At 50.6% G+C, this 16,076-nt stretch overlaps 1 protein-coding gene across 2 annotated transcripts in view; it reads left to right on the forward strand.

Moving 5' to 3' along the window:
- The first annotated feature begins 7,665 nt into the window (after positions 1 to 7,665).
- ATL1 (atlastin GTPase 1) overlaps positions 7,666 to 16,076 on the forward strand; it is a 28,932-nt gene continuing 20,521 nt past the window's right edge. For both annotated transcript variants that reach the window (XM_033061753.1, XM_033061754.1), the window contains exon 1: positions 7,666 to 7,765. In XM_033061753.1, coding sequence (XP_032917644.1) covers positions 7,732 to 7,765 — 34 coding nt within the window. In that variant the 5' untranslated portion in view covers positions 7,666 to 7,731. The remainder of the gene's footprint in view (positions 7,766 to 16,076) is intronic.

Here is a 16,076-nt window from a genome sequence, read left to right on the forward strand (position 1 = left end):
TTCTTCCCAATATTCAACTTAAATCTTCCCTCTCCCATCTTAAAGTCATTCCCTGTGTCCTGTCCCTCCATCCAGATGAACACCCCACCTCTCCCAGCCTGGAGCAGAGGGATTCCAGCTCTCAGAGCATCTTTGGTGCCTCTTCTGACCCTGTTCCAACAGGTCTTCATTGTGGAGGGAGAAGTGCAGGGACAGGCAGGGCTTTCAGCCTTGGTTTGAGGCAAGAAGAAAGCCCCCAGTTTGGCTACACCTCCTATATTTTATCTATATTTATATCCATATATATGCTTAACACCAAACACCAGGCTGAGCTTTCCATCTTTCACACCAGAGGCTGGGATACTTCCAGAGAAGCTGGAGAGCAGAAGGAAAAGGAGGAGGAAGACGAGGAGGATGTAGGACTGATCTGGATTGCAGCCTTGCAGCCACATCGTGTAATCCTTCTCATGGGCTAATCAGGTACCATGGCATTTAGCTTTGTGGGCAGCCAGTGCAATGAAAGTCACACCAGAATTACCTTGGACTTGCTGGGACTTGTCTCCCTGGGCTCCCTAAGTCATAAAAAGCTTCTGTGAAACTGCAAAGTGGAAAGCATTTATAGCTGCCTTTCCAAATTATTTTCAGCCAAGCAGCTGAAATTCTGGGCAGAGCTCACCCATGGTCTCTGAACAATTTAAGAAGCCCCAGAGGTGGGGATAGGGGGTAGAGGAATGCTGGAATTTGCAGTAGCACTTGCTGCACAGAGAATCATTAGGGTCTAAAAGGAGGTGTGATTTTCTAAGTGTAAAAGCTACCACATAGCGCAGGAAATACGTCTGCAGAGGTTAGGTAGAAAAAAATTCAAATGGATGCCAGATGTAGGAGTCTCTGGTGTCCAGGATTGGTTATTTCAGAACAGATTCTGCTTCTTTGGCAGCCACACAGCCCAGGCAGGTCCAATATAGTCCAATGATAATGTAGCCAGGCACTGATCATCTGTTTAAAATGGAGCCTGGGCTTTGAACTTGCTCTTGCATTTAGAAATCCCACGTGTAGTTCCTGACAGAGTGGTGTGGATTACATAAGATTTTCCTTCAAACCACAGGCTCCATAGCAGAATTCATTAGGATCTGTGGTGCTTTAGGTTAAACTCAAAGGCAACTCCTGTGCAGACTCCTGGGAATTGCATAGTGGCCTTTGGGTTTATTGGGATTTATTTGGGACTCATTTGGGCTGCAAAATGTAACCTGCCCCACTTCCCAGAAACAGGAGAGCTCAGGGCTGCTCACTCAAAGAGATTCCCCTTTAATTTCCCCTTGTACTCTCCAAGCCTTCTGCATCCTGTACGTCCTTTCCAACATAAATACCTACGTTTTCCTGAACCCCCAACAAACAAGAAGCTATTTACCCTTCAGAGAGCTGTATTTCCTCAAGTGATTTTTAACAAAGCAGTTACCTCTCCCCTCATAAATCAGCTTCCTGTGCTCCCGATAGGGAGCTGTTTGTGTCCTTTTTCTTTCCCCTTCCTCAGCTGAGGCTTTGGACACTGCTTTTCACTCTGCTGACTTGCTGCTCCTGACAAGCCCTCGGATGACAGCACAACAAAAAGGACATTTCATTTTCCACTTCATTTTGCATTAAGACTTGGCCTCCTAGAACACCTCTCAGATCCAAGGGGCTGCAAGTCACTGCACAAGCTGCTGTGTTTAGTCCTTGCTGGGTTAAGTTTCACTTCCCACCTGGAGGTGCAGTTTCTCATCCCATCTTGCCAGTGGTGGAGAGTGAGTTCTCAGAGCTCATCTTGTGTTCTGAGCTTTGATTCACCTTTCCCAGCTGGCTCTCAGTCCCTGCTGGAAGCACATCTGGGAGGTGTCCATAGATAAAAGCAGCACTGGGACTGTATTATTGTTACCATTTCATGATTAGGAACATGAGGAAACTGCCAGAAATTGTGCCAGGAGAGGTTGAGGTTGAATTCTTCAGGGAAAGGGTGGCATTGTTTGCCCAGAGCAGTGGTGGGGTCCCCATCCCTGGAGGGTTTTAAGAGCAGTGTGGATGTGGCACTTGGGGACAGGGATCAGTGATGACCATGGCAGTGCTGGATTAAGGGCTGGGCTCAATGGTCTTAGAGGGCTTTTCCAACCTTAATGATTTAATTAATGATTCTAATGAGTTGTGCAGAGTTTTCAGTGCAAGACATGGACCCTGTGCCCTGCCAGGCCTGTACTCCTGAGCACACACTGCATTTTCCACCCCAGACCACGCTGCTTTTCTGCTCCAGCGTGTTCAGGAATGTGCTTTTATGCAGCATCTTCCATCTGAATGGGTCCCAGCCTTAAAAGGAATGTTAAGTGGTTTTACATAAGGCATTACGTGGGTTTGGAGAATGTGATCTGTTTGTGCTGTAGTCTGAGGAGGAAGAGCAGCCACAGTTATTTTAACAAGACATCTAGGTTCACCAGGTAATGGTGGATGCAGAGCTGTACAAATTTCTAACTGAACAAGATAATAAAGGTGGTTTTAAAAGCAGTGAAAATACTTCAGCCCTAGTTTTTTATCTCACTGCTAAAATATCTTTAATTTTACATAGTCTAACAAACTCACATGGAAGGCATTCATAACTGCTGCAGCACCTTCCCTATGATTAGATTTTTATTTTTTTTAAAGTTTGTGGTTTGTGTTTTTCAGGCTGGTTTTCCTCCCCAGTGGAACACACACTTGTTTCACCCAAGGCCACAAGTGAAGGGGCTGCAGTGGAGCCATTCCCAGTTTTTCTGTGGGCAGCTTTCCACCCCTGAGCCCAGTTCAGGGTACTGAAAAGCTCCTAAAGCTTCTTGGCATCACTTTGGCAGCTTTCAGTGCTGTTCATGCTGCTTCACCTGCTGTCCTATCAGAATGTAGAATAAGAGGGATAGAAAAGATTTTTGTGGGATCCTGAATGACTTCTTGCTGCTGGAATGGCCCTTCGGGGGACAATGACAAGTACAAAAAATGCCTGGAAGAAAATGAAGAGCAGAAAGAGAGAGAAGTCCTGACAAGATGGATGGAGAGAACACAGCAAGAGAAGAGGACAAGAGAAGGAGAGGCCATCCAGGCCTGTTGGATGTTTCCTATGTCCAGCTTGGGAATTCACTTGCTCAAGGAACCATCAGTCTGCTGTGGACTCAGGATCTCTCCCAGGGTTGTGCTGAGATGCTCTGGGAAGAGAGAAAAGACACAAAAGGGAGAGAAAAGCCTTTTGTCCCTTGCAGGAGCAGGAGAATTAAACAAGACACAGCCCAGTTCTGTGTGCAAGGATTTGTTTTTCACGGAAGGAAGAGGGGCACTGTGGCTATACATTATATTTGTGTCACCCCATTTACGTAGATGCATCTCAGGAGACTTTGCAGCTGATTGTGCTCTTTGCATTGAAAGGAAGGAAACCAGCTGGATGCCCTTCCCTCCTAGGAGCACGAACAGGGAGGGCAGAGGTGAGACCAGACAGCAACTGCTGAGCACAAGGATGCAGGAAAATGTGGCCATTTCCATGAAAAACAGCATTAAAAAGGGAAATTCAGAGCACTGCCTGCAAACCCGGCTGCTTCCCCCGTTCCCAGGTGCACAAACCTGGCTGGAACATTTTGCAAGTATCCTGCTGAATCATCCAGGCAGGTGGATTTGGTCGGTTCTGCCAAGAGGAGCTGGAAGCCTTTTCCTGGCTGAGGTGTATCTTCAGGGGGAAATCCTAGAAACAAGCTTGGCACACACAGATTTTGGCTTGGGCTCGCTAAAGCCACGTTGCAAACAAAAAGAGGCTGGTGAGGAAGGATGTTGTCAGTAGTGTCCATCTGTGCAGGAGAGAGGGGACAAATTAAAAACAGTATTGGAAATAGATGGGAAGTTTGGCTTAGGAGAGATCCTCTGCCTTGCTGACCTCTAAATTATAGAATCATGGAATCACCCTGAGGATCATCCAGTTCAATTCCTGGTCCTGCACAACCACCCCACCCTGAGAGCTCCTGGAGCTCTGGCAGCCTTGGGAACATGATCATTCCCTGGGGAGCCCCACCAGGCTCTGGGGAAAGAACCTTTTCCTAATAAAGAGAAATAAGAGGATGGTGCAATAGCAGCCACCAAGGTAAAACCAGGCCTGATGATTCTTTTATCTCCATGGGGTTTTTTTTATTCTTAAGTAGCTCCTTTAGTTTACAGAGCATCTTCCAGAAGGAAGAACCTCCACACTGATTGATTAAACAAGTCATTTAATTAACTGCTGGAATTCTGTCTCCTCCACAGTGAAATACCTTCTAGTATTTCTAGCAGCCCTAGTGTGCAATGGTGTTTACAGAAGCAGCAAAGATAATTCCTTTGGCTGCAAAGCCCATGTAAATGTAGGCGGTCAGAGCACATTTTGGGGTGAGAAATGGGAGCTGCAGGAATAGCAGGATTTCCTAAGCAACAAAGATCTGCTTCACTTAAAATATTTCAGGAAGAAAAAAAAAAACCCAACCCAACAGAAAGATGTTAGGAAGGTTTTAGCTTCAGGACCAGAGGAAAAGCTGATTCTCTTTTATCTGTTTTTGGTATTTCCAAGGAATTGAGGCCTCTTAACCCTAGAAATGAAACCAGTGATGAGGAATCCCTGCCAGGCACTGTAATCACCAGGGAGACATCCCCTTGCAATGCTCTTCAGACATATTTGACATCTAGATCCCTTTGACTTTCCCATGCAATTTAGCAGAAGCAGTGAAAGAGCAAAGCCTGAGAAAGGCAGAAGTGATAACAAAAACTGCGGGGAGGAAACGAGCGCATCCCAAACCTCGGATAACCACTGCAAGAACAGATCTGTCACCCAGGGGCTCAGGAGAACACCTCAGCAGCAAGTCCCAGCGAGCCCATGGTGCCACCTGAGCAAGAGCAGAGCCTTGGCAGAGTCCCTTTGGCACCTCTTACATAAGCGTTGCACAACGCGCCCGGTTTCTGTTTGCGAAGGGCCAGGGATATGAAAAGCAACTGGAAATGCTGCCTGGGTAAGTGGGACACTCGAATCAAGGTAAATTATGAAACGGCTCCTGCCAGCAGAATGCAGGATGGATTCAAATCCAGGTTTTTCTCTGAGTTCTGGGGCCTTTTCTGCGCTGGATGTCGCGGTGTTGAACACCAGCTGTGCGCTCCCATATTTTCTCTTTTTGCCTTTCCTCCATTCAGCATCGTTGTTCCTCAAGAATCCTTCCAGTCCATGACCCTTCAGCACATCTGATGTAAAATCAGCTCTTGGTGATCTGGCAACTTGGGCAGCAAGAATGTAAAGATGCTTCCTAAGAGGGCTGTTTGGAAAAGAAAAGAAGGATGAATTGGTGAAGGGAAGGGATGGATGAAAATGAACAAATGCTGAGTCACTCTCTGGACAAAAGATCATCCCCCTGACTTGGGAATCGTAGGAAATAATGCAGGAAAAGGCCTTGGGAGTTCATGCAGACAATCCTCCCAGCACAGCACAGGATCAAACCTCTCCACTCCTCTTTGACTGGGATACCACGTGCTGTAATGGCAAGAGAAAAGGAGAAAATGCCAGTAAATGGGGCAGTACAAGCTTGACCTTAGCAGCAATTCTCAAAGGGAATGAGGAAAAACTACCTGAGCCCATCTCAGTTTTATTAGACTTTCAAATTAACAAATTTCCTTTTCCATCCTCTTTTTTTTCCCCCCTCCTCTGTCCATTTCCCAGCTGCTTTTCTTTTAACCTCCTCTTACAACCTATCTGAACCCCTCTGACAGTGTCCAGCACCAGAAATCCCTTCTCACAACACCTGGCTCTTCCCTGCTGCACTGAAGCAGCAACAGGCACGTGCAATCTCAGGGATTATTTATAAAAATCCTAATGCAGGTTCTGGAAAGCCAAGTGAGCTCCTCGTGGTCGCAGTGCCCAGCAGGGGTGGGCAGGATTCAGCTGTGTGCCACGTGAGAGAGCCAGCACAGAGAGCCAAAATTACATGTTTCCTCCTGATGCTGTAAACACAGGGAAGAGGCCAACGGGAGGCAGTCACTGAGTGCTGGAGGAGGCACTCAGGAATTAAGTATCAGCATATCAATGGGAGCACAACAACACATGGCTTTGGTACACATCAGACGCCTGGAACTGGAAATTGGTTCGTTTTTGAGTGTTCTTCCTGCTGTCAGGAATGAAGAGCAGATCCTGCTGGCTCCTGTGAATCCAACAAAGCTGGATGGTCACTGCTGTGGGCCAGAGTGCAGAAATGATCAGCACTCTCCCAAAATCACCTCTTGCAGATCCAGCCTGGGCTCAGCTCCCTTCCCATGCTGCCAGATTTTGTCCCTCTGGTGACCACCACATTTCCAGTTTAATCAGCTGATCTTTGCGTGCTGTGCCACGTGTCTTCCAAAGAGCAGCACTGGGCTGTGGCTTCAGAGTCAGGTCGATTCCAGCAGTTTGTTGGCATCACAAGTGTGGGTAAACAGTAGCTGAGGACAAGTGTGTTCACTCCTGTGCTGGTCCTCATGGAGTGGGCAGGCTCCCTGTGGAGCCCAGAAAGACAAACACAGCACAGGCTGCGTGCCCAGAAGGGTGGGCAGGAGGTTGAGGGAGGGGATTATTCCCCTCTACTCTGCTTTTGTGACAGAACCCACCTGCAGTGCTGCCCCCAGCATGAGAAGGATGGAGAGCTGCTGGAGCAGAAATGCTCTGAGGGTTGGAGCCCCTCTGCTCTGGAGCCAGGCTGGGAGAGCTGGGGGTGCTCACCTGGAGAGGAGAAGGATCCAGGGATAGCTCAGAGCCTGAAGGGGCTCCAGGAGAGCTGGAGAGGGACTGGGGACAAGGGGTGGAGGGACAGGACACAGGGAATGGCTTCATCTGGGTTAAGATATTGGGAAGGAATCCTGGCTGTGAGGATGGAGAGGCCCTGGCACAGGGTGCCCAGAGCAGCTGTGGCTGCCTCAAATCCCTGGAAGTGTCCAAGGCCAGGTGGGACATTGGGGCTTGGAGCAACCTGGGCTAATGGAAGGCGTCCCTGCCCATAAGGGTGAAATGAAATTACCTTTAAAGGCCCCTTCCCACTCAGACCATCCTGAAATACTATGTCATCAACTGTGCTGCACTTAAATCCACCTCAGAAGTGTCCGAGTCCAGCCCTTACACTGCATCTTCTGTGCCACATCTGCATGGTCACAGTGAGTGTCCCCTGCTGCCTGTGGATGCTGCCAGCACAGGTGGAACTGGGGAACATGGCCTGGGGACCCTGTGGTGATTTCAAACCCGAGTGCTCCCAGCACTCAGCACAAGTCCTGGATGTCCCTGGGGCGGACATCTCCAGAGTCTGGGTGCCTACAAGTGCATCCAGTGCCCCAGCTTTGGATACTCCAGGTGTGGGTATGATCCCAGTGCCCTGGCAGGGCTAACCTGGATGTTGGATGCTCCTGTCTGCGCTGAGGGGCTGGGCACTCAGCACCGACCCCGCGGGGCCCGCCCGGCCGTGCGCGCCCGAGCAGCGGTGCCCGGGGCCGGCCCCGCGGGTGCCGTGGGCGGGTGTCCCGGCGGACCGAGCCGTGCCGTGCCGTGCCGAGCCGTGCCGTGCCGTGCCGTGCCGTGCCGTGCCGTGCCGTGCCGCCGCGCCGAGCGGCGGGCGGGGATGCTGCTGCTGCTGCCGCTGCTGCCGCCGGCTCCCCCGCCCGCCCCGCGCCGCCGCCGCCGCCGCCGCAGCCCCGCCAGACGCAGCGCGGCTCGGAGCGCGCACGGAGCCTCCCGCAGCCGCCGCCATGGCCCGGAACCGCCGGGACAGGAGCAGCTGGGGTAGGGCGGCGGCGGCAGAACCGGGGGGGAGCGGGGGCAGCGCGGACAATGCCGGGCCTGAGGCGGCCGCGGGCCGCGCCGGGGCGGGGCTGCGGCGGGAGGACGCGGGCGGAGGGCTCGGGCGGGGCTGGGGGTTGCCCGGTGCTGAGGGGACACTCGGGTGTGTGGGACACCCCCTGCGCTGTCCCTGAGGGGTCTGGGGTCCGCCCGTCCCGCCCCGCCGGGGTGAGGGCGGTCGGGGGTGAGGGATGGGCGCCCCTCGTTCCGGGGCCTCCTGAGGGGAGCGGTCCCCGGCTCGGGCTGGTCACCGCCCTCGGCTGGGCTGCAGCGGGACCCCCTGGCTCACCCGCGGCCGGACAGCCCCGTCAGCTCCCTGGGGAGCCTTCGGGCTGCCCCGGCTCTCCTCCGGCTTGCCCTCACACCCTGGCCCTGCTGTCCCCTCAGCCCCTGACGGGGATGTCACCTCGGCCACCGCCCCACCTCGGAGCGGGGATCCCGCTGACCCCACCCCGCCTCATCCAGGAGCAGGGATCCCGCTGACCCCACCTTCCGCAGGCACAGCCACAAGGCCACCCTGGCTCGCCACCCGTCTAGAGGGTTTTCCCCGTTTCTGGAAGCCGTAGGATTCAGTTGTCGAGTCACCCTCCAGCCAGGGCCCATTTTGAACCCATCCCCTCAGAGCCCCCGGTGCCGGGGGAGCCGGGGCAGCGCTGCGGGGAGCGGAGCGGGCTGAGGGCAGGAGGAAGTTCTGTGGTGCCTTCCTGCAAGGCTTCGCTTCCCTCCAGAGGCGCCTGGATCCTCCAGCAGCTGCTGCTGCTTCCCACTGGAGCCCGAGCTGGTCCCACAGGTGGGCTGCACCCAGCAAGGGGCTCCTCCACCTTCAGCCTGCCTGTGATGTGTCGCTTCACCCACTGCCACTGCCACTGCCACTAGGAAATCAGATTTTATCCAGCCATTTCCCGTTATTTGAGGGGAGTGATTCGCCCTTTCCTCCGGAGCCGTAATTCCGTGTGAGCTCACTGCCGGGTGCCGGCAGTATCCCGGCTCCTCAGGCGGAGCGGGTGAGCCGAGCTGTGATGTTTAGATACACAAATTACATTCTAATTTGTGCAGATGAGTGTAGGATTTCCCATGGCAATGATTAACAGTTCGGAGGCACGCTGGGATAACGGAGTGGCTGATCCGGTGTGATCGTGATGGGCGTTTTGGGATAGAGGGGGCAGAAAATGGGTGAAGCTCATTTGATCGGTGCCGTGTTTAATGAAGGTCCTCAGATCCTTGGATAAACCAGAGGGAAAACTTGCAGGGAATGTGGTGCCATTCTCAGCTTTGTCTGGCGGAGCGTGTGACAGACGTGTCAGCCCTGACTCCCTGAGCGTTGGGAATTGCACACACGTCCACACCCCGGAGCCTTCCCTGCACATCCTGAGAGCAGGAGGAGGGAATGCAAATGATGGAAGCACAGAAAGCATCACCTGGGAGGTACAGCCTGGGTCCAGCAAGGATCCCTGTGCTGCTGAGCCCTGCTCAGAATGTGATGTGTCACTGATGGGATGAACTCTTCCTGAGCTTCTCTGCAAGAATCTGGAAGCGTCCATGGATCCAAGTGGATCTCTGTGGGATCAGCTGCCTTCTGCTGCCACCCATCCACAGCTCAGAATCATTCCCTGTATCCCACAGACATTCACCTATTCCTAGAGGATTTCCTGGCTCTTTGCCAGGCTGGTTGACATTGCAAGTGAGAAATTGAGACAGTGAAATGCTTCAAGTTTTTTTTTTACTAGAAAAAGCTGCCTTTAATAAATGTATTTATTCTATTTATACAACAAAACCTCATTGCCTTGAAAGCTGTGTTTACATCCAGTGACTGCAGCATTGTGTGGTGACATCAGTCCATGGGGTGACTATTCCACTGCTACATTTTTCAGCTGGCAAAGGAGGAGGCTCAGGCTTTTCCTGAAACTAAGGCAGAAAGGAGAAAGTCCTTGCTTTGTTCTAAAAATGGGCTTATGGGTCATTAAAAATATTAACGCTATTTTGAAACGGGTCAAACTTTGCCCTAGTTACTCAGGCCTGGAAACAGGCAGCTGCTTCGTGTAACCCTCCTTTGTTTCACAAAAATAATTTGCTTTTTTAAAGCTCACAGAGCAAATTAGGGTGAGTATGTGGGATTGCCCCTGGCCATAGCTGGGTCGCTGTCACATCCCCGGGAGGGGAGCTCATGTAGGGATGTGTGATGCATCCAGAGCAGGATTTAGCCTTGGGCTAAAGGTCAGCATAAGGTTATGCCTCATTTAAGGCTCTTCCTAAATGTGCCAAATGGTTCATAGACCTCACAACTGCTGCCAGTTGAATGGTTGAGGCAGCTGCAGATGAGAAAAAAAAATCACAATTAATTTCTTACTGTGAGTAATGGATCCTGCTTTTCCCAAAATAAGGATTGTTAGTCCAGGTTCTGGAGGTTTGTAACAGATTACACTGATTTTTGTCTGAAATTCTTTGTGCTTGGCAGTTGCAGATGTTCAGCAGCCTGGTCCCTCTGATGCAGTGAGACCCCTGCTCACAGTTACTCCTTTCAGCAGCACAGACTGGAAAAAATCATGTGAAATCTCATGTTTCCCATCATGGCCAATTTTGTGTTGGTGTTGGAAGGACCCACCTATCAAGACCATAAAAGGGATTACAGAGGTTACAGATACTTCTTGGTGAGGGTTTTCAAGCTGGACAGGGATTTAGGAGAGCTCCAAAGGGAGCCAGGGAAAGCCAAGGAACTGTTTTGAGAAGGGACTTCTCCAGCACAGGCCAGGGATCATCACTGCCACATCTTAGACTGCACACAATGGGTTAAACTGGGAAGAAAACTGTGATTTTTCTAGGTTGTTTTTCATTTTAACCATGTTAACATCCTTTCTTTTTGTTGTTTGATTTCTGCCCTTTTATGATGGATTTTCAGTTTCCACTTCCTGGCATTTCTTTGTGACTCTGAATGCTGGGAACCTGACAAATGAAAGCTGAGATGTTTCAGACAGAGGGGCCTTTACACAAAAAGCCAGAAATATTCACAACCAAATGACTGGCTTGTGAAAGAGAAAAGAAAATAAAATGCTGGGACTTGAAAGAAGAGACAAGTCCAACATTGCAAGCTGAATGTGATTATAGAATCATGGAATGGGCAGGGACACTTCCCAGTAGATCAGGTTGCTCCAACTCCCATCCAACCTGGCCTTGGACACTTCCAGAGATCCAGGGGCAGCCACAGCTTCTCTGGGCACCCTGTGCCAGGGTCTCACCACCCTCAAAGGGAAAATAACTGAAGACAATCTCCCAAATAGAGTGGAGGATCTACAAAAGGGGCTGAGTTCTGCCAAGCCCATAAAACATATTTAAAGCACTTTTTATACATAGGCATTTTATACAGAGTGTAATTAATTACTTTTCATGTTATATCCTAAAATTTCATGGCATGTTTACCAAACTTTATTTTCAGGCAATTTTAGTAACAAAAGGGCAGAAATAATTTAATGGCAGAAAAAACTAAATCAAATACTGGTGGTGGAGATGAAGGATGAAGTTTGTTGCTGACAAACAGAGCAGATGAAGGATGCAGAAAATGGGTGCTGGGATGCAAGTGGGAATTCTGGAGATGTATCCCTGGAAGTGTCCAAGGCCAGGCTGGATGGGGCTTGGAGCAGCCTGAGATAGTGGAAGGTTGGACAGGAGTTGGAATGAGTTGTTCTTTAGGTTCTCTTCTAACCCAAACCATTCTGGGATTCAGTGTTACCCTGGCTAGGCTTAAATGTGGGAAAGGGAGCAGCCCAGGGTTTGCACCTGACAAACAGGTAATGGCTTTTTGCTGGTGCTCCTCCAACAATATTTTGAGTATGGGAGGTGCCCACCTTGCCTCTGACTCAGCCATTCCTGCTGTGTGAGCTGTCATGGGCACAGCCACATAACTGTCTAACCTGACCTCAAACTTGCTGCAAAAATTCTGCAAAAAACCTGATTTGCTTCATTCCCAAGGTGCTTGCCTGCCCGTGTCTCCAAAGCTCAGCCTGGGAGTTTGACAGCAGTAGGAACTGCTCTTGTTTCAGAGCCAGCTAAGCACTGGAGCTTCACATAGTAGGTGTTGTAATTGAAAAATTCAAACTGTACTTTGGCATTTGAGATGTTGTAACAGACACCTTTGGGGGACCAGTTATCATCCAAACTCTTGCTCCTGTCAGCAGTGGCTCACATGGGAAGGTCCCAAACCACTCCAGCTATCAGCACAATCATTCATGCCCTTGTTCCCTGTGCCAGAGGGACAAGGGGCTGAGCTGGCCACGCTGCAGCTGAAGCTGTGCTGCTGCCAGCTGGTGACTCAGGGATGGCAGGGAGAAGGTGCACTCCACATCTCCACTGCTCCCAAAAAAGCAAAGGGTGAGGATGGAGCCTGGCAGCAGCAGCAGCCACCCTGCTCAGCTCCCTGCTCCAACCATCCCAGGAAAGTGGGGAGTGCACATTGGATTGGCAGAGGTGTTAACAGAGCTGTGCAGCTCAGCTGGGGGGGTTTGCCTCACTCTGGAGAGGAGCTTGGGATCTCAAAGGGGAGTGCCAAGTGTGGCTTTTTACAGAATCACAGAGTCTCTTAGGTTGGAAGAGACCTCTGAGATGATCAAGTCCCAAATACCTCCTTGTGAACCAGACCATGGCACTGAGTGCCACATCCAGTCTTTCCTAAAGCACCTCCAGAGGTGGTGACTCCACCACACCCCTGAACAGTCACTTTCTATTTATCTGCCATTCTTCTTTGTTGAATGACAGGGCTCCTTTTTCCACAAAAGTTTTCTTCACCTGTTTCTGCTCCAAGATTGTCTTTGATCCATCATTTCCACAGGTTCATGACAGCTGTGATTCCATCCAGTCTGAGGAGGTGCAGATGATTTCCTAGTTGGGCACTCTAAGTTCTGGCTCTGCCTTCTCCTCCTTGCTGCATTTCCCAGATCAGCAGCCCCAAGTGTGAGGGGATAGCACACAGCTACATGTGTCACTTATCAGGTCCCAGTGGTACTGGTTAATGGATGGGCAGCATTTGGTTCTTCCCCTGCAGGGTTAGATGAGTTATCTGGAAAAAATTCTTCCCTGTGAGGATGGGGAGGCCCTGGCACAGGTTGCCCAAAGAAGCTGTGGCTGTCCCTGCATCCCTGGAGGTGTCCAAGGCCAGGCTGGACCAGGTTTGGAGCAACCTGGGATAGTGGAAGGTGTTATTTGTGTGAGGGTTGAAACTGGATGGGCATTAAGATCCCTTCCACCCCAAACCAGTGTGGGGTTGTGTGTCACAGCAAGGGGTGGTCACTGTGTGTGTGGTTAAACCCAGCTTGGGAGTTTTTCTGACCTGCTGGCCAGGAACCTCCAGAGGGTGGGGTGCAGGCAGGACTGCACAGCAGGGGTGGCTGTAAGGGCTTTGCCTCCCTGTCTCCCAGGAGCACCTGTGTCTAGGCACCTTCTGGCAGCCCATGCTGAGGGAATTTGCCAGCTCCCAGCTCTTTGGGCTGCATCCTTTGTGCAGGCAACACCCTGCTCTCTCTCCAGTGCATTGCTCCCATGCTTTATTCCCATTTTTCCCTGGTTGGCTGGGTCAGGTGCTGAGCTCTGTGCCAGCAGAGAGGAGAGGATTCCTGGTGCATGCTTGGAGCTCCCCACCCTCCTCAGAGCCCTGCTGATCATTGCTGGCTGCTGTGTGGCCACAGAGAGCAGAACTGGACGTGCCCAGTGCAGGGAGATGCCTGGGGAGGGATGGCTGTGTTCCCCAGAGTGTGGAGGGCAGATAAGCTTCCTGCAAGCTGCAGCTCTCTGGAGAGCATCCAGAGTGATGGAGGCTGACTGCAGGCTCTGTTCAGGGCTTGGCTGGTGGTGCTCTTGGTGGCAGTTTGATATGTTTGGGATGGAAACTCCAGAAGGGAGCCCCACAGATATCACTGCTGGTCAAACTGATCCCCTGAGTGCTGCTGATAAGCACCTGAGCCAGCAGATACAGGATACTCTGTTCATGGAAATAACAGCAAGTTCAGGCTTCCCATCAAACCTGGCTTTTCTCTCCTTGGGGGTTTGTTTGGTTTGAATGCCCTCAGAATGGCAGCAGTGCCTGACATTGGTGTTTTTGTGTGTGGGACATCTGAGCTGGGATTGTTTTGCCTGGAGAAGAGAAAGCTCCAGGGAGACCTCACTGTGGCTTTTAAAAAAGGAGAGTGACTTTGTACATGGGCAGATAGTGGTAGAATGAGGGGAAATGGATTTAAACTAAAAAATGAGAGATTGGGTTAGATATGAGGAAAAAATTCTTCTCTGTGAGGGTGGGGAGACCCTGAATCCCTGGAAGTGTCCAAGGCCAGGCTGGACAGGGCTTGGAGCACCCTGGGATAGTGGAAGGTGTCCCTGCCCATGGCAAGGGGTGGAACAAGATGATTTTTAAGGTCCCTTCTATTCTGGGACTGTGTTTTCAGTGGAGGAATTGGAGCCCAGGCTGCAGCCCCTGCTTTCCACAGGAGAGCTGAGACTCCTGGGATGTGAGAGAGCCTGAGAGCAGGGCTGGCAAATTGGCTTCCTCAGGCTCTGCTCAGGCACTGTTTGCACAGATGATGGGCCATGGCTGTGTTTCATTCTCTGCAATGAAATGTATTTTTTGTGCAGGCTCACTTGAGGACAGGGCTGATTGCTCTGTGGGACTCTGGGAAGCAGTCAGCATTTCTGTGACCTGTTCTTCCATGGCTAAGGGAGAGCAGGCCTCAGCAAGCACTCACCAAACATTGCATAATTAGTGGCATGTAATTAACTCCTAGAGAAGAATAAATTAAGTAAATTACATTAGACATGTCTGTCAGTCTACACACAAGCACAATGTGAAATGTGCTGTTTCAATTTAATTCATTTAGTCAAAAGCAACTCTTAGACCAGTTAAAGAATTCTTTGCTTTTTTTGTGCTGTCAGACAGCCCAGTAAGCACAAAATCCTGCTCTGCTTCCCCTGCCCACTTGGAATTGCCATATGGAAAAGAGATGTGGCTCCCACCCTGCTCCAGAGTGATGGAAATGAGCTGTTATGAAATGGGGAAAAGGAGCAGGATCCTGACAATTTCTGAATGAGCAGCTGGAGAATTGACGTAATCGCAGGGCGCCGGGAGAGAGCCGAGAAAAGGAGGAGTCAGCTCAGGAAAGGAGTGAAAACAAGAGTGTGTTCAGCAAAGCTCAGCTCTCCTTCCTTTCCTTTTTGGCTGGATGAGTTTTTGCTACTGCCAGGTACAGCTTTCTTCAAGGCAAATAACTCATTTATGGGCAGAAAGACAAGTCGTTGATTTCCAGGAGTGTGTAGCCATTTTATAAAATAATTTTATAAAATAATCCCTGGCTCTGCAGTGTGCCAGATAATCTAATAAACAGAACCTGGGAGTTTCATCACATGGAAATATGAATATAAATATGAAAAAGATAGTTTTGCCTGCAGATGGCCTAAGTGAAAGAAGCAGAGATAGGGATGAAATTAGTTCTGAGACCTGCTTAATATAATCCCTCTTTCCTGCTGTCTCCAAGGAACTGGGAGATCAACATATCCTGCTCATGATGCTTTGTGTTGTGCAAACAGCCTGGCTTTCCTGGTGTTCAGGTGATGAAAACAAGGATGTCCCCTGAGAGACCATGTCTGGAGACATTCTTCCAAAATCTGTTAATACCTGCTTAAAAAAATTACTGTCCTTTGAATCGTGATGATTTGAAGGAGAAAACAATTCCTGCTCCTCTGCACTGGTTCAGCTGCTGGAAAAAGCAGAGGGAGAAGAAGGTGTGGAAGATCCCATCCAGGCACCAGGAGACAGCTGTCCCTGTGGCAGGGGACTCTCCTCACCCCTGTCCTGGTGCTTGGATCCCTGGCCAGAACTGGGAGCTCCCTTCAGTTCTCTGAGCCAGGAGGATCCAAGGATTTGTGCCCACTTGGTGCAGGATGAGTGAAAACATAAATCATGGAATCCCAGAATGGTTTGGGTTGGAAGGGACCTTAAATATCATCCAGTCCCACCCCTGCCATGTGCAGGGACAATGTCCACTGTCCCAGGCTGCTCCAAGCCCTGTCCAACCTGGCCTTGGACACTTCCCTCTGTCTCCATGCCTGAGGTGGGATTTGTCTGCTCTGGGAAGGTTGCACCCTGATGGCTGAGTTAGAGACAGAAATATTGAAGTTTAATTTGATTTACAAATCTTTTCCTGCCCCCACCATGAGTCACATCCTATCCAAGGATCTCTCCACTGTCCTTTCTGTGCAGCTGGAAGAAGAAAATAAAAGT

Source organism: Catharus ustulatus, chromosome 6 (assembly GCF_009819885.2).
Source record: "Catharus ustulatus isolate bCatUst1 chromosome 6, bCatUst1.pri.v2, whole genome shotgun sequence".
NCBI classification, from domain to species: Eukaryota; Metazoa; Chordata; class Aves; order Passeriformes; family Turdidae; genus Catharus; species Catharus ustulatus.